Source organism: Melozone crissalis, unplaced genomic scaffold, assembly GCF_028551555.1.
Source record: "Melozone crissalis strain CALT ecotype California unplaced genomic scaffold, PUWL_Pcris_2 ptg000027l_1, whole genome shotgun sequence".
Lineage (NCBI taxonomy): Eukaryota > Metazoa > Chordata > Aves > Passeriformes > Passerellidae > Melozone > Melozone crissalis.
In genome coordinates this window covers 78543112-78567983 of record NW_026535805.1, presented here as the reverse complement: position 1 = coordinate 78567983, position 24872 = coordinate 78543112, and the positions used below count along the sequence as shown (strand labels likewise).

The following is a 24872-nucleotide window of genomic DNA, read 5'->3' as shown; positions in this document are numbered from 1 at the left end:
TTCACACTGCAGAGTAACAACTGTACTTCAGCATGCCTTGCCATGAAGTCTGTCAGGAGAAACATGATCAACGAGTTTAGTTTAGTGAGGGAGTAAATGGCAGTGTAAGACAGAAATTACTATAAAGGGATTTTATCTGGAGAAGACCCATTCTTTATTCTGTAGAACATATAGCACTCAGCTGTGTATAATATGAAGGTAGAATGGGCATAGGTGTTAGTTGAAGGCATCACAATAATGATTTCTTGAATATGCACCTTCTTTTTCTACATGGAGTTTTACTGAGTTCAGTATTATGGAGTGGCATGTGACAGCAGTAACAGTTTTAACTTTGCATTGAATACATACTTAGTTACTAAAATTGCTACTTTTGAGATTCTTTCAAGTGTTAGCACCCTTAAGTGCAGAAGGTTGTAGCTTGTGTATAGTCTTACAGTTCAGACCTGACACTGTGAGATGGTAGCAAAACCCAGAAAAATCTGTCATTCATGGGTGTTTTGCCTTATTTATGTGTACTTGGTTGATACACATAATAGTTACAGCAGAAATATGATTCCTTAAGTTAGTTTACCATCTATAGCTATCTGAGGGAAGAGAGAAAGATGTTCATCCTGTGTTTCAAAGTCTTGACTGCCTCACAATACAGCAGAAGTTTCTGGTGTGGTGTTTTGTTGGGCCTCCTTTGCTGCTCGTACAAACCAATAATATCTTGATGTGTACCTGTATCTCTAATCACAAGCAGCACTTTACTGGATCATCACAAACTGCAGAGAGCATACAGCTTTTTGAAATAAGGAACCAGGCTCAGTCCCACCACCAAACACAGACTCAATCAGTGACTCCAGTCAGGTGTTGGCTTCAAAATCTCTTTCTCTTTTACTTCTTATGCCTCCTGCCAATTACTGTACTCCATACAAAGTAACTCATCAAATTTTTGAATATTTTTTACCCTTATTTCACCCCACTCCACTTGTTCAGCCTTTCCCAGATTCTGACTCACATTGGCCATGGGGGAAGAAGCTTAAAATATCTCCAAATACTTAGAGGCCCTCTAGACCTGACCATCATGTTCATGCTTATGTATACGTAACTTCCTTTGTTGATTTGCAAAGTTTTTAAATTGCTTAAAAAATTTGTCTCATATTTTCTCAAAAAATATGATGAATACCTTAGATTAAGTGATCAAGACCTGCTGCTAATAATTTTCTGTATTTGTGTATTTTTACTGCAAGAAGTAGCATCCAAGTTATTGGAGGTGATCAGGCTGGGAAGAAAAAAGAGGTGTATTTTTCACTTGTGCATGTTTCTTTGATGTGGATGGTTGTGCCTGAGCTCCAAGGTTTTCTGGTGGAAGGAGAGGGTAAGAGAGTATACCCAGCATGGCCTACTGTTGGTGTCATGAACCCAAATCTGGAGTGAAATAGCATTCTATGCATTTATATTGGGCCTGAGCATGTATCTGCCAAAAGGTGGGATATGCATGGTCTTCTCCTGCTTTGTCTGCTCGTGCAGTCAGGTCAGTCAGATGGGCTTCCTTTTGGCAGCAGCATAGTCAGAGAGTGGGTTAAGCTGGCAGGAACACAGGAATAATGGTAGAGATCTTACAGGTATGGAGATGGGTTGGATAGCATCTGCCTGAGTAGGGTGATCCTGCTTCTGGTGCTTCCTGTGTGCCTGCAGCCATGCTCTTTCACCTTATGGTTGGTCAGCTCAAAGTGGTAAACCAGCAGGAAAAAACTGGCAAAACCAGAATCATTCTGGGTTCTATTTTTTTAAAATCTCTCTGGTCCACATCAGCATCAGATATTCTGTCAGTGGTGGTGTGCAGGAGTATAAAGTACTCAGGAGGAATGGGATGCCTACTTCTGTCACCAGCTAGCTTTTGGGTTGGTTTAACTGTAATCCTGGACTACAACTAATCCTGAGAGAAATGTCCATAAAAGTTCCAGCCTCTGTGTTAGGAAGACATATCTGGCACAGGAGAGGCCATTGTGTCAGCGTGATCTGCTCAATGACAGCAGCCCAGAGATCAGTGTGTTTTGAAACAAAACCTCTGTTTGAACTTTTGCATTCATCTCATTTGGCATCCCTGCCCCAAGGATACAGAGTTATGACAGATGTCAGGTATGTCAATTCTAATTTCCCTAAGCCCTCATGTGGAGATACAGAGCTTGCCTGGCAATGCCAGTTTGCAGTTTCCACCTCCCTTGCTGCTGGCAGCTTCGTGCCACAGCAGTGCCCTGCCCCGTGGGTTGTGCTGGCTGAGCTGCTGGGTCTGACCAGTGTCCAGAACTGCTCTGCAAGTTGTGCATTGGTGTAATTGAGAAAGGTGGCAAATGTCTTGCAGGGGAAAGAGTTGAGTGCCTGGGAGGACAGGACAGAGGAAGGGGGGTAAACAGAATTCCTTAAACTTAATTTCTTGCAGAAGTCCTTCTATTGTAAAAGCACAGTCTAAATTTCAAGACATTATTCTTGACATTCCCTTGCCATAAGAAAGGATAAGGTTTCCCAGATGCCAGCTTGCTTGATTGGCACAGAGAAGGAATCAGATTATTGCAGAAGTCAGAGAGATCCAGCTCTGGTACTTGGCAGAGAAAGGGCCCCTAATCCCATCCAGAATGCACAGTCCCTTTTCTGTAGGTCAGTTCTGAAAGGGGGAAGGAGGAGATGATAGAAGGGCATCCAGAGCAGCAGAAACCCTCAGCTTCCAACTCTGCAAGGAGACCTTGGGCTCTGCTTCAGTGGATTTTGCAGATCTCAACTTACAGGGAGCACTGGTGGGAGGTCCCTCCACCAGCCTCGTAAGGGGAACAAAATGAGTTCGACACCCAGATGCACGGAAAGTTAGAGGCCCCTCAGTGTATGTAGAAAGTAAATCATATGATCACCTTGATGGCCATCTCTGCACTTCAGTCATATCACTATGATTAGTGCTTCTTCTATGGAGTTTTTCTCTTGTCCTGGTTATTTTCTCAGTTTTCATCTCATAGTACTTTTGTATGCCTTCCTTTCAGCAATTTGTTTCCTACCTTTCCTGAATACATTCCTACATAAAATTGATTTCAAAATATTTTGGATACCATTTGAGGTTTTCTGTGGTGCTTTTTATGGTTTTCTCAAAACAGAAGCCTTTGAAAAATGTAGACTTTAGAAAAACAAATTGGTTTTTTTGCTTGCTTATATAATTTTTTTAAACTTGTTGAACAGGTTCAGCAGGTACTATGTGTCTTCAGGGTATCCAGCTTATGGAACCTGGCAAGAGAAAAAGGGATTTGAGTACTTAGTGTGTTTGTTCTCCTGTAATTTGTTTCATTTACATAAACTGGCCTCAGAAATTTAATTCTTGTGAGTATACTGGATAGGGTAGGTCTTCGGAGATGGAAGCTACTGTTGCTGTAGGAGGTGGCTCTATCATGTCAAAAAGTCTGTTCAAGAACAGTAATTCTTCTTCTTTATGAAAGAAGTGGAGTTTTTGCTTTCAAATCTTGAATGTTCACTGTACTCTTTGACATTCAAAACCTTTTAGGATCATCGTAATTTAGAGAAACAGGTCTTAATTTATGCTGCTAACTTTTCATTGCTTCCTTGTGACATTGTTCTGGTAATATTCTCTGCGGTTATTTCTTAAGATTTATGATAATAATAAAGCAGTTCTGCTTCTCAGTGCTTTTGGAGTTGAAACTCTTGAAGTTGAGGAAAAAATAATTTACCAGAAGTGGCAGTACAGTTTCATATTATTTCTGAGCATGGAGCCCCACCACTAGCTCAGCCTTTCTTAAGCCCCTGTCATGTCACACTTTTTCCTCTGGCTGTGTGATCCTGCCTTCTGTTACTAGCCCCTACTGGATTCTTCTTTTCCCTTTTCAGGTGGATGAGCATGTTGGTTTCCTTTACCATAGATGTGATGGAACAGCAAAACTTACTTGAGGCAGGACAAAAATACATAAAAGAGGTTTTGGTCTGCAAAATGCTTCTACCTGGGGCAGTACTGGCTTAAGGCGATTTAAATGAATCATGAAAATGTGCCTTGCTTGAAGGAAAAAAGACACTTCTAAATCTGAGAGATTACTTTTCTTTCTTAGTGTGCTAATAACATCTCAGAGCAGTAGGTTATATTTGAAACTACAGTGTTTCAATGTAAAAAATTAAATGACAGGAGCTAATGTCACTTTCATGAATTACACAGCTTACTACAGGGGAAAATATGAAGATGTTGGTAAGGGATGAAAGTGACCTACCTTTCTTTGATTTATCTTACATAAGATACTGTAGCTCACATATGCTCTTCTGTCATGATTTTTGCAACAGTTTTCTTTGTGATGCCTGATTTTCCCTCTGGTTAAATGTTTGCTATTTGCAATTAAAACAGAGATTGCCTTTCATTAAAATAAGGTGCAAAGTGAATTGTAAGGCTTGTATACTTGTTTACTGACAGATGAGAGGAACAGAATTGCACAGCTGCAAAACTTACAACATTTGAAAGACTAGTGAAGGCCAGAAAATGAGTTGTCTTCTGGTCTTCCCATCTGCTGTGTTTGCTAAACTTTGATTTCGAAATTAATATGTTGTGATATGTCTTAGTAAAAACTGATGTCTGTTTGCAAGGGCTGAAGTTATAAAATTGTGACCCTGTATGCTAGGAAAACCTAGCATCCCATACTTTTCTCCCCAGAAAACTGAAAAGTTCCAAGCCACAAAGTGGGTAAACAATGGTGATATATCATTTGCAAGGCTAGTATGGTGAATCAAAAAGTCAAACGAAAAATACTTTCAAGCTAAATAAATATAGTTTAAAAGTTGTTATAAGAGAATGAGAAATGATTATTCTTGAAGATAAGCTTTATGGAACTGTTGTACTTTAAAGATGTAAGGAAATTTAGTATGATTTCTTTCTTTTTCTCTTCAGTAAGAACAGGAAGTAAAAGAGGAACTAAAATTATAAACATAGACTAATATAAGTTAACATATATTTGATTATATAAGAACTCATCTGGTACTGCATGTTTATGTGTCTCTTTAAAAAAGCAATAATTATTTGAGACTGTTCCCCTTTCAAGTTTTTTAATAGATGTTCATAAGCATTGCAGGAATTCTGCCTGAGTATGTTTTGTGGAAAGAACATGGTGAAAAGGCTTTTGTAGTAATAAGGCAAAATCTCCAGTTGCATTTACTTTCCTCTCTCCTGTTTTACGTATTTAATCCTGTTTCATGTATTTAATCCTGTTTCATTACAAGCTGCTGTGACTCAGTTGAGGTATTAGTCTATAATAACTCTCATCAAACTTTTGGTCTAGTTACTATTTTGTTTATATGTAAGACTAATTTTCAGAAATGTGTGCTCTAGGCATGTGAAGTACTTCAAAAAAGTAATTCACTTTCAAGGAAACTTACTTTCAAATGTATGAGAACCTCTTATCTATTTCCTGTAAGTTTGTCCATTCATTGTGTTATTCATCTTAATAAAAGTCAGCTGGGAATTACATGGATTTTTCATTGAAGGGACTGCTAAAAGATTTTAAACATAGGGCATGAAAGTTTTCCTGTTACTCAAGTATCTGAATTAGAGTTTCTCAGATAAATCCCACCATTATAGCAGAATGTAAATCTCATATTGGTTCCTACTAGAAGTACTTATTGCAGAATGATTGCAAGATACGAATCTTTCCATGCATTCTATACTTGTATTAAATAATTCCCTGTCTAGATAAGCCCTCTACCTAGTTTGATGTCCATGTGTTATTTTGTGGGCCCCAACTGGGTTTGGTGGGATTAAATTTTTATAGACAACTGCAAGTCTCCTGGTGAGGAACAAGTCTAACCAATTCTGGTTTTAATTTTGCACTTCAATAATCAACTTTTTATTGCCTGTGCTTTATTGTGTCTTTCTCTGTTCTCTTATTTCTGTTCCATTGCACTTTATTTTATTTCTGTTGTGATTTTCCTCTTTGCCTGGGTTGCCTTTTTACAGAATGCTTACAAAAAACCTGGCAAATTTGTGGTAATGTTTAAGATAGAGTATTTGTGTTCCACAATCATATGGAATGCTTTAAATGTTACAGGTGTACTCAGATTGCCTAGAAAACTACATTGGCATTTGTCAGCATTGGCTTGTAACTGTGGGAAATGCTAAATTTCTTAACTGCTTTTTCGATTGGTTTTATAAATCCATAGAAGAATTAGGGATGTAGGGTCTCTCCAGTAGCAAGGGGCTTCTCTTGTAGAACAGAGGGGTGTTGAACAGAAATAAACTAATATTTTTCTCCTTGTTGGATCCTTTCAGTATTTGGGGACTCAGCCTCTCTGTGCTGTGGGAGTTTCTGTCAGTGCCCGTTTGCTGCCGTGGGAATCTGTAGGTATGATCTGTGGGACAGAGCTGTGCCAGGGTCAGGCTGAGACTGCATCTATGGAACTGCTGCCCCCAGAGCTGCCTGCTCCTCTGGAGATTTGCTCTTCTCTCTGTTTTCCCTGCAGTTCCTCATTTCACTGCCGCACTCCGTAGCTGCCACACAGCGCTGCATCTCCAGCTCTGTTTCCTCGTGCACCAAACGAGTCCTGTTTGCCTGAGCCACAGCTCACCTTGGAAAAAAAGAGAAATCTTAGTGGTGGTCTGAGTGGAGGGTGTGTTTTTAATAGGGCCCTGCACTCAGTAGATCCCAAGAGCTCTCTTGAGGTTTTGCATATACAGAGTCACAGCTGTTCTTCCATTTGGTTAACTATAAATTTAGAATCTGCCCTGCAGGTGACCCAATGTGCATGTGAATTTTACAGTCCACGACATTCAGTGCTTGCTCTTGTTAATGTGACTGAGCACATTTAAGTGTGCGGTGCGTGCAGTGGGATCTAGGGAAGAGGAAAGCTCAGACTCTGATGCACATGCTTCTGTCTTTCCTCTTCTGGTGAGAGAAACAGCAAAAAATTTTTTGTGGGAGAGGAACAGCAAAAAAGTTTTACCTCAATGATTAAGTGTGTTATGAAGCTGTTTCAGAATGTACACTTGCCTTGGAATGTTCTTTAGCTGACAAACGAAGTGGTTTTTCAAGTAAAGTCTTGTGCAGCTATTGCCATAAATACTCATATGCTTTTTTAATGCTGAGATTTTTTTATTACTTTAATAATGGTTGTACTTTATGACTGCATTTGCATGCATTACTCCCTGTAGTTCCATATGGGAGCATTAAAAAGTCAAATCACTATTACTTCATACGTTTCTATTTTTGTCAGTAGCAAGATACATTCCAGTTATTGATAAACCTATTTCCTGCTCAGATTATAAGTTACCATTTTCCACGAATGTGGTAAAAACTCCCTTACTCACGGCTATCTAAATGAAGTTCCCCCATAGTGGGGACAAAAAAAGGAAACATATAAATTTTCCTGTGCAGGAAAGCATTTTCTGGCACATGCCAGATTTTTGAATCTTCAAGATTTTATTACAACTTGATGAACAAAATTTAATCCTTTATACACAGGATGGACAGTGGAGATGTCCTCTGCCTAAAGGAGAGCAGTAATTCTAGCTGTTTATTTCAGAACACCTTTTTCTACAAGGTCTGTAGTAAGGACACTGAGCTCCAGATATCCTTGAACCTTTTAATATCATGGTTATATATTTGCATGCAGTGACATTGAGGACCAAATGACATCAACAGACACGAGTGCATATATTTACTGAAGAATGACTGCATAGGCTGGGTTTGACAGAAATCACTTGGATATTTATAAGCTGTCTACTTCAGCTTTGCTTGTGTGCTGTCTCAGTAGACATCTCAAATGTTTGAACTATCTCCAAATTTGAAGCAAAAGCAAAGGTACCTTTTGGGGGGTGGATATCAAACTGTTGCAGGATAAAGGTTTTAAGTAGTACAACTAGAGCACGAGATCTGGTATTTTTCATCCGAGTCCTCATGTCTGTTGCCAAGATGAGTAAAGTAAATGCTGTAAACATTTAGAGTAGGAGAGGTTGGCAAATTTTCAGAGGTGGTGTTGTAGGTCATCTTTTTTTTTTTTCCTAAGTCAATGACATTTGAAATTTTAGGAAGTAAAAAATGCTGCCTTTCAGAGAAGCTGTTAAGAGGGATTTTGCCTGTGTAGACTTCAGACCAGGAGCTGAAATACGCTCTGCTGACAGGTGTGTCTGCAATTTGTTCTGTGTACCAATTCCCAACCATATACTGTGGCATACTGTGTTGCCTTTCAGTCATCAAGTTGGAAATTGCTGAACCCTGTTTTTCAGGTTTCCTATAACTTCTGTGATCATAGACTGATTGAGGCTGAAAGGGATAGTAGCATATCGTACAGTTCTGACTCTCTTCCTGCTGAAAGGAGGGTCAGAACTTGATACAAACCATATTGCTTGGAGCACTGTCCCCTCATGTCTTGAAAGCTTCCATAGGGGGAGATTCAATAGCTTATCTGTTCCAATGCTAAAGTATCCTTAAGACTGTTTCAAGTTCCATTTACTCAGCCTCCCTCTGGAGCCTGTCCTTTAAATCACATCAACACCCATGAACATCAAACTGTAGCAAGCCACTTGTTGTCTTGAAAAAATGGTTCTCAAGACTCATTCAAAATCTGTTCCTGGTGTAGTCAGACCTTCATCCAGCTGTGTTCCCTGCACTGCTTGTACTGCAGTGACTCTTGTTAAGGCTCAACTTCCTTAGCTGCCATTGTAACCCGGCCTTTTAAAGTGACAAACACTAGCTGTATCATCTAACATCACAGTACCTTGCTGAATTATCAGGTGCTGATTCTTAACATCATGGCATAATCTGTCAGGGTACTTTAACAGTTAATGCATATCAGGCTCTTGCTCATGATTAATTTTTTAGTGCATTTTCTGTCATACTGTATATTAAAGTTCTTGGTGGTATTTCTGTTGGTTTGTTCTCTGTTTAGTGAAATACAGGGTAATCTTGCTTGAGCTGATGGCACAAATGATAGTGTGAAGGATATGGCTGTTTTTTACAGGTCATTCTTACAGTATACCACCTTTCTGAATGCCACTAATTCTTTTCTTCAAAACAGAGTAACTTTAAAACGTCTTTGTCAAAATACTTCTGACTTCTTTGTTATCTTAAAAAATCAATGATGATGTGGCAGTTTCAGTTAATAATCTGAAAATGGTGGGGTTTTTTTTCATGTAATGCAGTCAAAACAGAGATTAAGGGAGAGATTGTAACTTTTTTTTTCAAATTATTCTTTTAAAATCTTCACATAGAAACACAGTTGTTCTATGCTTTAAGAACCCTAGCACTTTTCTGGAATCTTAATGCTGTCTGCAAAGCTTGAGCTATTTTGTTTTTCTAGTATTTCTGCTCTGGAAAACAGTTTTACATATAGCTTTATATGAACCTGAAGGCCTGTCTCTGTTACTAGTAGAGCATTTGTCTAGGTTGCTCTCAGAATCAGGACTTGAAAAAGTACCAGACTGGTGCAGGATCAGTTTGATAATTCCCCTGTTCCTGTGACTTAGAGATGCATGTTAGAGAAAATGTGCTGTACTGAGGTTGGGCATGTGAGTCTCACTGGCTTTGCTTCAGCACGGGCCATGCTCTGGGATGTTTGTGCTGGGTTCTCCCTTCCAGTGGGCTTCAGGAAGGCAGTGTAGTATAGACACACCAATGGACCCGAGCTGTTGTGTCTGAAAAGTTCTAGTGGTAAGCCTGTGAGTGTGTGTTTAAGTCTGCCATGTTCCACCATTTGGAAGAAGCTGGAGTGGAGTTTGAAAGCATTGGCAGCCTGGAGTTTACTTCATTGATCTGGGCACGTTTGCTGCACCATGGGTTGTGTGATCTGTAGCACTGTTATCATCTGGAATTTTCCACTAGGCAGGATACCTTCATTCTCTCATTACATTAGATAGTGGGGAGTTGATATGTGAGACAGTGGAGAGCTGATTGTATTCAGATCTTATTTATGGAGTGTTTTAAGGATATTTGGGAGAATTTAATGTGATAGGTGAGTAACAAGTCCTTGATACTGAATTGCTATGTGTAGGCCCAAGCAAATACCACAGATCAGGTTTGTGTCAGCTGTCCTGACGAGAATTAAACAATGTTTATAGGACAGCCAGGAAATAATTGAAAGTGACTTGGTTTTGTTTTGGTTTTTAATAGAAATGGAAGCATTGCAACACAAATTGATTCGTGGGTTGAACAAAAGATGGCAAGATGAGGAAGGCAAGGCTTGGGGAAAAAAAATGATTAAACTTGACCCATTTTTTTCATTACTTTTAAAATTTGCTGTCAAATGAGAAATGTATATCATAACTTTAAAAAAATATTTCCTTATTTACAAATTGCAAATATAATACCTTTGGGAATCAGGTATCCTGTTTCAGTATAATAGCTCTTCATGTGCAGATAGATCCTTAATCTATACAGCATTTAAAGATGAATGACAGCGAATAATTCAGATAAATACTGTGTAGGGGGCTGTCTTTCCTATTTAAGTAACTTAGTGCCGTTAAATAATTTTGTCATCTATCTAGGCATAAGATTTTGAATTAGTGTTTGCGTATTTGCCCTTAGCTGAACTCCTGCAAGATTTTATTATTCAGCATAACACGTGAATGTTTTGTGTTCTAAACTGCTTAAAGTATAAATCTGCTGAAAATCTAACCTGTCTGTCTCAAACAAACAAACAAGACACCTTCATCTCCCTATGGAACCAAATAAAAATATCAGGCAGGTAAAGGGTTTGCTGAAGAAAAAGGATAGAATGGTCTGCTCTTGATTAATTGCAAGCAAACAATAATAAGAAAGAAAGGATGTCCTAACAGCCTTTTGGTTTCACAAATTACATTTTAAGCATGAACAGTTTTATTGATCGTTTTCTTTGAGGCACAAACTCTAAACAGTCACTTAATAGTATCTCTAGGGTGAATGAGCCTTATTGGATTAAGTAATGGGAATATCCCATTGCACCTTTTTTTCTGTTCAATGCTCAGTTTTTATTTTGCTTTGCCTTTCATTTTACCTTGTTACAGTCCTTATTCAGTAATCTATCCACATTTGATAAAGTTGTTAATCCTGAGTTAAATTTATGCTCTGCAGAGCTGTCACATGCTTCTGAACATCAGCTGAGAATTATGCAGATTTTGGATTTTTAAAATTCTAATAGAATGACAATTTGGTATGAATAGTTTGGTAGGCTAAAGCCAAGGTGAATTAAAATATGTGGCATATCTCTGAACTTACTGAGATGTGATGTTTTAATAGAAAACTGCAACAAAATATTTCATGTAAAATATAAATAATTTTACATTCTTTTAATACAATGAAATAATTTCTTTTAATGAAATAACAAGCAGTATGCTTTACCATGACAAGTTGGTCATCAGGATCATGGGAAGATGCAGCCAGTAGTGGTAAGGCATCAGTCTCTTGATGAATGTTTACTGTGGATCCAAAAATGACACTGTGAAGCTGGGGCTGGTGGAAAGTATCTCCTTGCTGAGGCCATTGTACGTTATCATGTATCATGTTTCTTCAGTATAGGTGAAATGAGTCACTAAATGAATGATGGAAGTCTCATCTGACCCAGAAAAAAGGAGAACATCACTGTACTGTGCTGCATCCTCATGGGTTACTGTTGAGAGGGCACTCTTCATCTTCTCAATTCTGTATACTCTTGGAGAAGATAACAGTGAAAGCTTAATGTTAATTCATATTTCTTTAACCCAATACAAAATGAATTAATTTACTATTTATTAATCACGTAGAGAGTGTATTTGGAATCATGTTTGATCTGTGGGTTTCAAAAAATGAAATGTAACTAGTAGCTTGCAATAGGTGAAGTTTTGCTTTACTTTTTAAAAGTAGGAATCACTTAATCTCTTATCTCTAACAATGTTACTGCTTCATTATAAAGCATTCTTTGATATATAAGTTTTGATGAGTTTAAAGTTGACTTTTAATTTTGTGAAAGAATTAAATTAAGGGCTTTTTCATTGGCTGATTGTTAGGCTAATTCACATTCAGTCCCAGATGGGGAGCTTCAGTTGAAATGTTAGAAGTCAAAATCAGAAAACAACAAATACATTGGTTTGGGTTTGGATTTTTGGGGATGATGAAAACCCTGACTGTGATTGGGTGTACACTGTGGGTGAAATATGAGGGGTAAAAGTGTACTCCTAAGAGCATTTATGACAATGTTCCTACCAAAAAAGGTGGGGTTTTCTTACCCTCTGTACCTGTGTTTGTGCTGCCTCTTTTACTGGTCCTAGTCTTCATGGAGCTGTGTGGTAGGTCACATCAGCTCACTGAGGAACTGAAGCTAAGTCTTCAAACAAAAATAAATTATCTGAAATGGGATGGGATGGTTAGAAGGTGTCATCTAAGGGTATTTGTGGGTGCTTGTGTTATGTAAAGGCTTCCATAAAATCAGTCTGGTGACAGTTAAGGATTTCTTAGATGAAAATCAAAGTTGGAAATGGTATTGAGCTGAATAAGATGAAAAATGGTTTAGAGATAGGGTAGAAACCCCAAAGACTTGTGTTGGGGTTTTTCTCAATTTTAAGTTTGAAGCCTGCAGTTCCTGGCTTTGATAGCATAAAGGTACTGTCGTGTTTTGCTTAGTGTGACCTTTTATTTGCACTTTTGCATAGCTGGTGGCCACAAACCGCACAGGGAGTGTCTGTTAATCAGTGTTTTTTCAGAGGATCCTGGAGGGGGGAGTTGTACAAACTGCAGTTTCACCTCCTTCAGTGTCAGAACTTCATACCAGTTTCCCAGTGTAGTTTACTGCAGGTCTTTACAGGTATTTCCCCCAACTCTGTGGGGTGTGGAAAAGCTAGTGTTGGGATTTCTTTTTATTCATGTTTGACTATTACTTTGGTTAAGAATTAAAGAAATTAAAATATAACAAGGTAAGGGTCAAGTGAGACAGTATTAAGCTTTGTAGACTTCCTTGATCTGTTCCTCTGTCCCATTATCCATTCCTGCCTTTGTCAGTGTATCTGTATGTGGTAAATGAGATGTACTGTAACACATCTTTAGCAAATCACTCTTTTGCTTTAGCTTTTACCAGATTCGTGCATCTATGAAAATTCCTCCAAGAATTCCACACATATTGGAAGCTAGTTTGTTACATGGAACTGGTAAGTGTAAAAACTTTTCAGTAAATTAGGTCATTATCTTGCCTTGCTAATTGAGGAAATTACACTTTTTGCTGTATATTTTTATAACTAATACAGAAGTGTTTTTAATTTTGTTACTAACACAATGCAAATATATTTTGTTCTTAACAACAGGACTTAAAAGTTGATTACAGAATTTGTGTTGCTGTTTTTCATCTGCTGATTGTCTCTGCTGGTAGCAAAATATGGTGATTGATTTATATGCGTGTCTTCTGTTTTTTTCCACTGATTGGCTCAGTCTTCTCCATGTTTTAGGCTAAGATGACCAAGGGCAGATCTAAGTGCATATCTGGAAGCAATGGAGAATTTCAGATACAGACTCTTACACAGATTGATAAGCCCATTCTTTTTCTGAAAAGAACACTTTGAAAGGATGCCGTTTTCAAACTTACTCTGTTGTTCTCTAGTGGAACACTTGAAAATTGATTTAACCGCCTGAACAGATTTCCCTTATCTTTTTTCTTTTTTAAACCTGTCATTCACTTTTGATTTCTATGTCCTTGCAAACTAAATCCAGAGAAACCTCTTGGGGCTCGCCTAATTCTGTGTAGGCCATACCTCAACATGGTGTAAAAATGTGAAGAGCAAAACATTAATTAAGTTTTCAAATGTTACATGGAATTATGGGAATTTCAAGGAAGAAAAACCCAATATAGTCTGAGAAAATGTAACTGAATACAGTCTGATAGGATGTAACTGAAACTGAATTTTTGAGGCTATTATGAAAGTAGCTCTGAGTACAGCAACATTGTAGATACTGGATTTTGGTCAAGCTTCCTAAATATTTCTTGGATTTGTGTGAAATAAATGAATAGTTCTGATGTGCCAGGATTACTCCACTTCAAAGGCAAAGTTTAATGCAGTTTAGAGAATTTGGGTCTGGTAAACATCCTTTAGTAAAACACTTTTTGAGAAGTGACACTGAATAATATGATTGATATTGCTGGAAAAAAAAAAAAGGTTTTCCATTTCATGGTATATTTTTGAATGGTCTTAGGTTATTTTTTTTTTCAGAAAGCTGCAGTCTTGTTAGCAAATTGTGGCATGTGTGTTAGCTCTTGTTTCCTGTTACTAGGCATAAAGGGGTATAAACATTAAGACTGCAGTTTGGTGTGAGTTTAGATCAGCAGTTCTGACAAAGAAAAAAAAAAGAATGCTTGATTCCCCTGGCCACTCTGTCTTACCTTCATATTGCTCTGTGTGCTGTTGACACAAATGTTTGATTTGGTCTGGAAACTCAGCTGGGGAACTCTTTCAGTTGACAAGCAGCTGTTTTACAAGAAACCCAAACCCCTTCAAACCCTTTTTGGGGCCCTTTTTCAATCAGTTTCTCACTTCTGTTTTCAGGTAGTTACTGATAATGTTTGTCTCACAACAAAGCAGAAGGAAGGGTACAGGCTGGTCAGTGAAAGGGGGTTTGTTTGTCCTTCTTGTGGACATGGTAGTGCTGGGTCTTGCTGAGAACCTCTGCTTTCCATTTAGCCACCTGCTTGATTTAGCAGAGCTGGATGCTGCAGGCTCACATGCAGCCCTGCTGCTCTAGGAGGAGGAATAGCTGATAGCAATTCCTGAGACTGCTGGTATGTGCAGAAAATAGCTGCTATTGGTCTCAGCATAGAGCAGCACAGTGCTGATTCACTGTGTGAAAATGTTGCTTGCTGACCACAGAGGAGGCTGGTCAGGATCCCCACTCTTGGGAATGGTGTCCTGTATTGATCAGGTGCTTCTTTCTGTACTTTCCTCTCTTTTCAGTCTTTCTCGTATTTGCCTATTCTAAATTCTATTTACTTTGTCACGTCATGATTTTCCCACTCCTTCCAAGTAATTTTGCCTTCTTCTAGGCACAAGTCATCTGCAGTTTCCTTACTTTGGCTGTGTTTTCCCCTCTCCTACAGATCATTTGTTTGATGTCTCTCCTCCTTTAATTTTCCCAAGTCAAATACACAGTCTTAAGTTTTTCCTCTTCTTCCAGTTCACTTTTATTTCCTGTCACCCCTTGCCCAGCTCTTCATGCAGTCCTCCAGTAATTTAAATAAGTATTTTTTTCCATTTCCATTTTTCACATCTTTTAGTAGCTCATGAGAACTGCTTGGGACACAGCACAAGTGTCATTACAGATATGATAAAGCAATTCACTTGCTTTAGCTCCAGTCTTGTGAAGGTCTTTTATTATTCTTGGACTTTGAAGGAAGGTGTAGTTGTGCTGTAGAAAATGAGAAGAAAAACATATTTATTTTTAGCCTTTATGATGTTGTTTCAGATTTGAGGATGTTCTGAATTCCTCCTTCTCTCAAAAATTCATGGCTAGTTTTCAGAGAAAAATAAAAGGGAGAGGAAAAACCAGTGAAAGCAGACTAGGAAGGAATGAGGTGTCTGGTTTTATGATGCAAGAGTAAATTATCTTCTAAATATAAATATATATTTAGAAGAGTAATGAATATGTAAGAGTAAATATGTCATTTATATGCAAGAGTAAAAAATTTCCCACTTTTTTTTCTCCTCTATTGTGGAAACAGCCTTTTGTGTGGATAGAAGCTTAGGAATAGTCCTGGCCAGTCAGTGCATCTTTGATTTAAAAGGCAGCAGTTTTGCCTTGATGACCCCACGTTTGTGAGACCTTGCTCCCCATGTGGAAGTGGCTCAGCCTGTTCCTGACTCAGCTTTTGCTCTGCAGCTCCTCTCTCTCTCCTGGGGGTGCTGGTTTGTGTTCCGCTGAGGTCAGCAGAGCTCAGGGCTGCAACTCAGGGTTGGACACTGCAGAGCAAGTGGGACCTCAGCCATTTGTCTCCATTACTTCTTTTGTTTCGGACAGGAGTGGGAGATCCCTTTTGCTGATGCTGTGCAGTTATATCAGATTATGTGCCAAGTGAAACCATACCTGCTCTGCCCTTCAGCTGTAACAGATGACACAGATGGATGTAAGCTGAAAGTGGCATTATTCATAGGGGAATTACACAGTAATGATTCAGCCTTTGTAAGCACTTTGTCCAGGATACCTAAACTGATGATATGTATGAAAACACTTCAGCAAAACCCAGTATTTGTACATTTCTGAGGACAAGTTGAATTAAGATGTTACTAAGAGTGGGAATGTTTGCCAAGGGTAGTAATATTCTATCAGAGGACCCAAAGCTGTAGACTGAAAACTGCAGATTTTTTTTCCTCTTGTGGATTCCTTTGAAGTAATTTATTAAGAAGAATCAAAAGAATTTAAAAAATCTTTTGCACCCTCATTTACACGATTTCTAAGACATTTTGTCTTGGAAGATATTGATGTTATTGTGCCATTTTTTAAGAGGAGTTATAAGTGTCAGTATTTCTGTTACTTCTGTTCTTCCAAGTTCAAACTTCTTCTAGGTTTTTTCCGGAGGATAGTACCCATTGTGATACTTCCTGTGTGATAATCCTTTGCTATTATGATGTTTCCTCAGTTATTGTTTTAAATCGTTCCCTTTCTCATTTTTTGTCCAAGTCTTTTAACTCTTTTTTTTTTTTCAGCAAAAGATTCCCCAACCATTTATCACACTTTTCTGAGCTCTTTGTGATGAGTAGCCTTTGAAGTGTCATATTCCATGTGCAGCGCCAGGTTCAGGTGATAAGCTCGGTATTAGTTTGGCCTGAGTAGGATGCAAGGGTCTTGAAAGAAAGAACAAACATTCTCTGGTCTTGATTGATTCAGTGGAGTGGTATATGTCACTTAACCTCTTTGCCTCATCTGTAGGTAATTTTGTTTTCAGTGTGGTTAAAACCTGCAAATTAACATGAATGCTAGATGAAAGAAGACAATTCAAGATTTTTATTGCAATTTTTGATGCCTAGAATGTCTTTCATTTGTAACAAAGCAAAAATTCTTCAGAACTTATATTAAAAGCAAATTATATTAAAAATACTGATAGTGTTTCTTTGAAACAAAATGTACCCCTTCAAACTTCATCAGTCACTGACTGAAAACCACTTACATTACTGATGTTGTTACAATTTTAATAGTAATCATGAAGCTGATGGAAATGATTAATTTTCTTTTTTAATAGTTAATTAAAAGATTAAATTATCAAATAAATAAAAATTAATACTTTTTTCTCTCTTCAGGTGCAACAGATCTTGCCTTTCCCGCTTCAGTCCATGACAATATAGTTTGCAGTAAAACATTTCAGATTCTTTACAAAAATGAGGAAGTTTCTGTGAATGATGTGATGATTTTCAAAATAAAAATGCTGTTAGATGAGAGGAAGGTAATCTGCTGTTCAAATTTACTATATTCAGATAATTTAGGCTTTGTTATATACAATTTGAGTTAGTACAAATAAGGGACCTGAAAGATTTCATGCTTCTACAATTTCTTTGTAGATTGAGGAGTCGCTTAATGAAATGAATTTTCTGCTAACATTAGATTTACACTTCACGGATACAGACTACTCGTAAGTTTAAATATAGAAGATTTTGTTAAAGCAAGAATATATGTTAACCCCTTAATCTGTTTAAATCTGTATTATTTATAGATGTAGTTTGTTCATATTAGACATAAATGATGGTAAAAAAGAAATCTAATGCTGAAGTCGCTTAAGATTTCATAACTGGTTTGTCTCATTCTAACTGTTTTTTCTCTGGGGGAAATGCCATTGTGTTCCAAAGTATGGACTTATGATAAATTGCTGTCTGAGTCAGTTATTAATAACTTGCACTTTAAATATGATTGTTCTAATTGTATGTTGTTCTGTTGATTTCTTTTTAGACCAGATGACCTGAGCACACTACAGCCAATTAGTAGCCGAACTTTAAAGTTGCACTTTAACCTCCACCAGGGCCTTCATCATTACGTCAATGTCATGTTTGACTACTTCCACCTTTCTGTCATATCGGTTATTGTCCATGCTTCTTTGGTTGCTCTGCATCAGCCATTGATAAGGTAATCTCTCACTAATAAAATGCAAATCAATTCTTGATTGTCCAATTGGAAATGTTATAAAACCAGAATACTTAATAAGGAGTTAAATCTATGGACAGTATTGTTTTCTATGATGATTTTGGAATTCAGTGTCCAGACAGATGAGAAACTTTTTGTTTTTAAAATTTTCTGAAACAAGTTTTGAGGGTTTTTAATTAGAAATAAGAGTGTGTAGTGTAGAAGAGAGAGAATGCCCAAGGCCAGACAAGTGGAGGATTGTATAAATATCTCTATTTGTAAGTGTATGTTTGTATGTATAACAATTTATGACTTTTTTTAATCAGGAAGATCTGCTGTACACTATACACACTGACTTTTATTCAGTAAAAGGAACTGGAGAATTAACTTCTCTCTTTAAAATATACTTTGGCTATTTTTTGCTGGAGCCTTTTAATTTCATCTACTGGTGTCAACCTTTGCAATCATTGTTTACTTTGCATCTCTCTCTGTGAGAAAAAGGGCTGTACAGTCAGTAACTCATATGAAGTATTCTTTGCACACCTTTTTTTTAGCATATCTATCTTTTCCTTCTTTCATGGTCTCCAAATACTCCATGCTACTGCCCTCAAGTTTCCTCATATTCAAGGCCAGTCTGTGCCATAAATGCCCAGACCTCTAGCTTCAGGTATTCCCACTCCTTGTGCCTGACTTCACATCGTGGAAAGCACTATCTCTGAGTGTGTTAGACAGCTGTCCTGTGCTGTAGGGCTGGGCTGGTCTGGAGGATTCAGCTGACTTTCATCGCTTTTTGTCATTTTTCCCCCTGCAAGTTGGTTTGAATTGTTTTGGTGATGTGTTTTAGACATGGTTATATAGTAAATGAGCTAACACATCTGAAGAGATGGCACAGCTTTATTTGGGAAAGAAATAAGTACTGAGAAGGTGGAAATTGTTGTTGTTGAAGGCATAATCTGATAAATGCACTTTTAAATTTACCTAAAGTAGCATAATGTATGTAAAATGTACATGATCACACTGTCCCACAAGTGAGATTCAGGCATTTAACATATATTGATCATTTGTTAGAAAATGAAAAACAGGTTTTTATACTAACTTATATGCAGAAACATATTTGTCCCTACTGACCTTTTTCAAAAGTTGCAGTGAATCTGAGTGGTTTTCTATGCATTTTTCCTCAGTTTCTGGCTTTTCAAGTGATGATAGAGTAATGCTATTTAATTTTAAACCTCAGCTTAATGTAGTTTGTGTAAGGAGATACTGAAACAAAATTCTATGCTGCTTTTTTTATCTTCAGAGTAGGGTGTTGCTGTGTCCACAAAATTAAGTATTCAAGTTGTCATTTATGATGGGGAAAGGAAGAAACTTTTAAATTTACAGTGTTTTATTTCAGCTGAGCTGTCCCATGTAGCAAATACTTGATGGTTGCTGGATCCATATCTGTCTCACTTTTCTGGAGTGCTTCTTTCTGAAAAACCTGAGAATTGCAGATACCACTCCTTTTTGTCCTTTGGGCTTTCATGGGTGACAGTTTGGTCTTCTGTTTGGATCGTGCTCACTTTATTGGCACATCTCCCTTTCCAAGGAGTGGCCACTTTTTGAGTGTTTTCTTCTTCTGAGTAGCATTCAGATTCACCTTCTGTTGGGAACTGTTAACCAGTGTTAACACTTCCCTTGAAAGAGAAGATAATTCTGCTTGGGTACAGCCCTGGACTCCCGTATAATTTACACTTTTCTTTAATCTGTAATTGCTTATTTCTGCCTGTTATCTAATAGTCTCCACTTTCTTCATTCATTCATTTTTTCATTCATTTTTCCTAGTTTTTATCACAAGGCTCCTGTTGCAGGATGCTCTCTTCTTCCAGGAGTTCAGGAATCCTCTTCCTGAACTCCTCCTCAGCAGGCAGAGGTCAGGCATCCTTTAGGAAAACAGCAATGTCAGTTTGTGTAACAGCTTTGAACTTCCTGCTACTGCTTCACTTTTAAGAGGTTAAGTCTTCACAGAAGACTTCACAGCAAAATCCACAGAAACGGAATGCTTTATACCTGTATAGTTCAAAACTTATCTTTCTGGCGTAAACTTTCAGGAATATTGTTTAAATTAATTGAAGTTTGCATTGGAAGTAATGAGGCGCAGTATGTTCAGATTATCAGTTCATTTGTGCTTTTTGCAGTTTTCCTCGCCCAGTGAAGAGTACGTGGTTGAACAGGAATGCACCAGCACAAAACAGGGACTCTGTGATTCCTTCTCTTGAAAGCGTGGTCTTTGGCAATAACTACACAAAACAATTATCAGCAGACGTAAGATTAAATAGCAGTTTAAAATTTTATTTGTATTCTGTGGGGAGGTGTGAATTTTATCTTTTCTGCAGGAATATTATTTGATAAAGAATGGACTTTGTGAAAGTGGTTTTGGGGTGGCATATGAAAAGGGAAATGAGAAAAATTGTTCCAAGAGACTATGTTACCTGCTTCAGGAACGTACATGTGGGAAGCTTACAATATTAAATGTTTGACCTCCTTTTTAATGTCTTGCAATCCATTGAAAACAAAAATCAAGTTTGTGAAAAGAGGCAATTGCTTATCTTTTTAGTCATTCTGCTAACACTTCATTTATTATACAAAATTAATATGTGCCTTTTCTTTTTTATTCTAGGGTTGCAGTTTTGTTGTTTCAGAGTCTTTCCTCAGCCATGCTTATAATTTCCACTATACACTTTGTGCCACTTTGCTGCTTGCTTTCAAAGGGTTACATAGATATTTCATTACAATAACCAAGGATCTCCCCTCTTCTCACCGAATTGAACTGGGTATGTTCAATTTCAGAAAACTTATCACTTTCTTGTGAATGTTTCTAAGACCTCTTCTAGATTAAACTGTCATTGATGGCATATCTCTTACATCTAAAATGTTTTTTGCTTAAACTGATCTGAAATTTAATAACTGAAGAAAAAGGAACAAGTACTATCTCATCTCTAATAAAATAAGAAGATAACAGCCTTAATCTATGGAAATATATATTTTTCTTCTTGGTTTTGATTTGCTCTTTTTTCAAATTACTGTGTTTAGTGGTGAGAAAGTTAGAGAAGCTCCTAATCCAAGTAGCACCCTGCACTTTGTTTGTTGTAAGGAAACATTGGATATTTGTACAAAAATCTAAATTCTGTAAGCTTTGAGGAGAATATTTCACTGAAAACTTACATGAAAAAAGACCTACAAGAAAAAGCTGATTCTAGCTTAGTTAGTTTGTAGTTTAACTTTTTAAGCAGACTTAGTTGTCATGAAGATTTCTAGCTAACCACATGTGATAAAAGTAACTACAAATGTATTACATGTAATGTATGGAAATGTACATGTACATTCCTTTTCTGTAGAATGAAGATATATTAGAGAGCCTAACGTTGATTTGTGAACTAGAAGAGCAGTGGAAGTAAGAAAGGAAAATACATTGGCATTGTAAACAACAATTTAGACTTTTTCCTCAGCAACCATATACTTCTTTTACTCATGGTCTACTAAAGAAAAAAAAGATCATTTGGCATTTATATGGATTGTAGACAATACTTACTTATTTTTGTATTGTTTAATTTTATCAGTGTCAAAACTAAGCACAGTGAAACAGTAAGATTGGTGATTGAGATATGAAAGATATTTTAAAAACGTGGTGTGGTCAATTAGTGATTCAAAGAAAGAATGTTTCACTTCTTTATTACAAAATACCAAGCTATTTGTCGTGGAAAAAAATTCAGGAAGTGTATTGCAAATCTGTCCATAGAAAAATACTAGAAACTGAGGTGTTTTCTTTATAGAAGCAAAAATGCTGCTACAGTTACTGCTACACTTTTCTGCCAGTTATCTTAGTTTTGATATGGAGGGAAACACCTTGTTAAAGGAGTGACTCAACTCTTAGTTTTCCTTGTAAGGTGAAAATATACATTTTCTCAAACCATAGAATCAGAGGGTCATTTAGGTTGGAAATAACTTCTAAAAATCATGAAGTCCAACAATTAAGCCAGCAACACCATGTTCACCACTAAACCACATCTCCCAAGTGTCACATCCACAAGGCTTTAGAATGCTTCCAGGGATGGTGACTCCACCACTTCCCTTGGCAGGCTGTTCCAATGCCTGACCACCCTTTCAGTGGAGAAGTTGTTCCTAATATCCAATATAAGCCCTCTCTAGTACAACTTGAGACCATTTCCTCTGGTGTCACTTGTTACCTGGGAGAAGAGGCTGACCCTCACCTGGCTACACCTCCTTTCAGGCAGTTACAGAGGAGCAGTAAGATCTCCCCTGAGCCTCCTCCTTTTCTCCAGGTTGAAGAACCCCAGCTCCCTTTGCTGCTCCTCACAGGACTTGTGCTCCAGACCCTTCACCAGCTATCTGCCCTTCTCTGGATTTGCTTTATCAACTCAATATATTGAGTTTGATGGCACTATTGTTGTTCTAAGGATAGGCTTAGACTAAATCTCGATACTTAAATGTTTTAGATATGATCTTCAGTTTCCCTAAAATATTTCTTCAAAATATATGTGTAATAGAAAAAGCTGCCATTGAGTTGCATACTGGCAATGCAATATTGGGTTGTATCTTACAACCACATTGAAGTCACCAAAACCACTCACAAGCTTCAGTGGAACTTGAATCAGACCTTTTCTCATCTATATGGGTAATTTAGCTTATTTTTAGGAATGTAGTTTTGAACAGAAATGCTCACAATAAATATCTGAAGAGAAATTATTCTCTGATGACAACTTAGATTTAACATTCATTGTACATAGTCTACTGACAGTTTGTTTCCTGTGGGTTTAATTTTTTATTTTCATTTTTTAAGTCTGTGCTAGAATTACTTGTTTTTTTCATATTTATAAATATCTTTTTCATTTACTTTGGTTATTTTGTTTGTACATTGATTGGGACAATTGATATAATAAGAAGTACTAATAATGTAAGCTTTAATTATTACTCACATTTTGCTTATGAAAAATAATACCTGCCATTAACACTAATGTTTCTAAAATCCATCGGCAGTTAACAAAAAAAAAGCTATGTTTCTGCTAAGTTTCTGTAAAAAAATTGAGGCTCACTAGACTTCACAAAGTACACAATTGTAATTTGCACTTTTAAAAAATTTTTAAAGTAAATTAACTTTTTTATAGTGGATATTTTATCTGTGAAGTTTAAATACGCATTACAGAAGAGAATATGCAGTCCTGTTTAAACTTCAGAATCATCACTTTTTTGTTTAAGATAAAATTATTCTCTCTTTAATTTTGTTTCTTCTGTTTGCTTTGCTGTTTCTCTGTCATAAAATTTTAACACAAGGCACTGATTTTGCAGAAGCATGTGAAGACAGCTGTTAGACTCTAACTGTAATTGAGCATTTAAATATTACTGGTTTCAGGAAATAAAAAACACTATCTTAATGTGCATCACAAGTGCTAATCTAGAAACTACCCTAAAATGATTTGTTTTCATGTACTGATCTAACTGCACTAATTGCTAGGCTAGCAATAAGCTCTTTTACTAACTTTAAGGCAAATAATAAGTCACAGGTGAAAAAAGGAGTGTAGTAACTAGCCATGTGTGTACAATCCCTGTAACTAGCCAAGGCCAGCATGCAGGTCCTTTATGAACGCCTTCTCAGAAGAAAATATCCACGAACCCAGAGAACCGCCTACCTAGGTATGTTTCCAAAGCAGGTGATATCATCCCTCAGATTTTTATTGATATTATAAAATATATTCTTATTAATGATATAAAATGTTACTCCTTTTATAGAGAGAAACTATTTCAATATTCTGCCATAGCAAACGTGTTGAACTCTGAAGTCTGCAAAATTGAGCTACTAAATTTTAGGCTGACAAATAGATGATAAAATGAGACATCATTGCTGTTTTTTGGTTTAGTGTTATTCTACTTTGCTAAACAAAAATGAGTGAAAGTTCAGTCAGTCATCAACATTTTAAAAATAGCTTAAAATTATAGCTTCATTTAATGCAACACAGACTTATGATTTTTAGCTATATAAAGGTAGTTAATACCTTCGTTTTCTGAGAAATTTTTCAGATTCCTTCTGGTATCTCAAGATTTAATTCTTCCAAACACTACCAAGACATTGTCAGTGTTTAGGGTGCATTTGTCCATATCTACATGGGCCAGTCCTCCCTCTGGAGCATCAGTGTGGGCTTGATGCTGGACAAAAGATTACAGTGCTCTTTAAGCACAAGGAAGTTTCTGTTGGGAAAAGGATAGAATAGCAGGTCACTACTTTAATCATCTATAAGTGTGTTTTGGTTTTAATATAAAAAGGAAACCAAACTGGTTTTTAGCAGAGCCAGCAAAATTGCATCAAATGTTTGCTGGTTAACATTACTGCTATAGAATGTAAGTGCTTAAATTCCTTTTGTGTTGTGTTAGCTCTATTCTGTCTTCTCTTTTTAATATAGCATTGGGGTATGAATATAGTTAGGGGTTTTCCATAATGATTTTAGATTTCAGGGTTTTAAATCTTGTTCCACAAGCCTGTTCTCAATTGAAGTGTGACAAGCAAATAATCAGTATGGTTTCATAAGTAAACCATTTAATTTTTTCACTAATGACAAGATTTGTGTGGCCATACCAAAACTAGTATTATAGCTTAAATTATTTTCACATGTTTTCAGAAAAATTATCATGAAGTGCTGTTTAGCAAAAGGTACATGTAGATACTTTGAACAACTTCTGTCAGCTTGTTTCTGAGAACATCATACATTTCTGCAATTTGTTTTTTTCCTCAGAACTCGTGTTGTGTGAGTTAATTTGTGTGGCATTAAGATCAAACCTAAG

General features: G+C 37.0%; 1 protein-coding gene across 2 annotated transcripts in view; it reads left to right on the top strand.

The window, feature by feature from the left end:
* Nucleotides 1-24872, top strand: part of FAM135A (family with sequence similarity 135 member A) — a 79437-nt gene that overhangs the window by 25314 nt on the left and 29251 nt on the right. Inside the window, exons 4-10 of one of the 2 annotated variants that reach the window (XM_054279324.1) lie at nt 13020-13099; nt 17228-17370; nt 17486-17556; nt 17871-18044; nt 20216-20342; nt 20698-20851; nt 23652-23729. In XM_054279324.1, the coding sequence (XP_054135299.1) occupies nt 13020-13099; nt 17228-17370; nt 17486-17556; nt 17871-18044; nt 20216-20342; nt 20698-20851; nt 23652-23729 (827 nt within the window). The remainder of the gene's footprint in view (nt 1-13019; nt 13100-17227; nt 17371-17485; nt 17557-17870; nt 18045-20215; nt 20343-20697; nt 20852-23651; nt 23730-24872) is intronic. The other variant, XM_054279325.1, reaches the window with a different exon arrangement.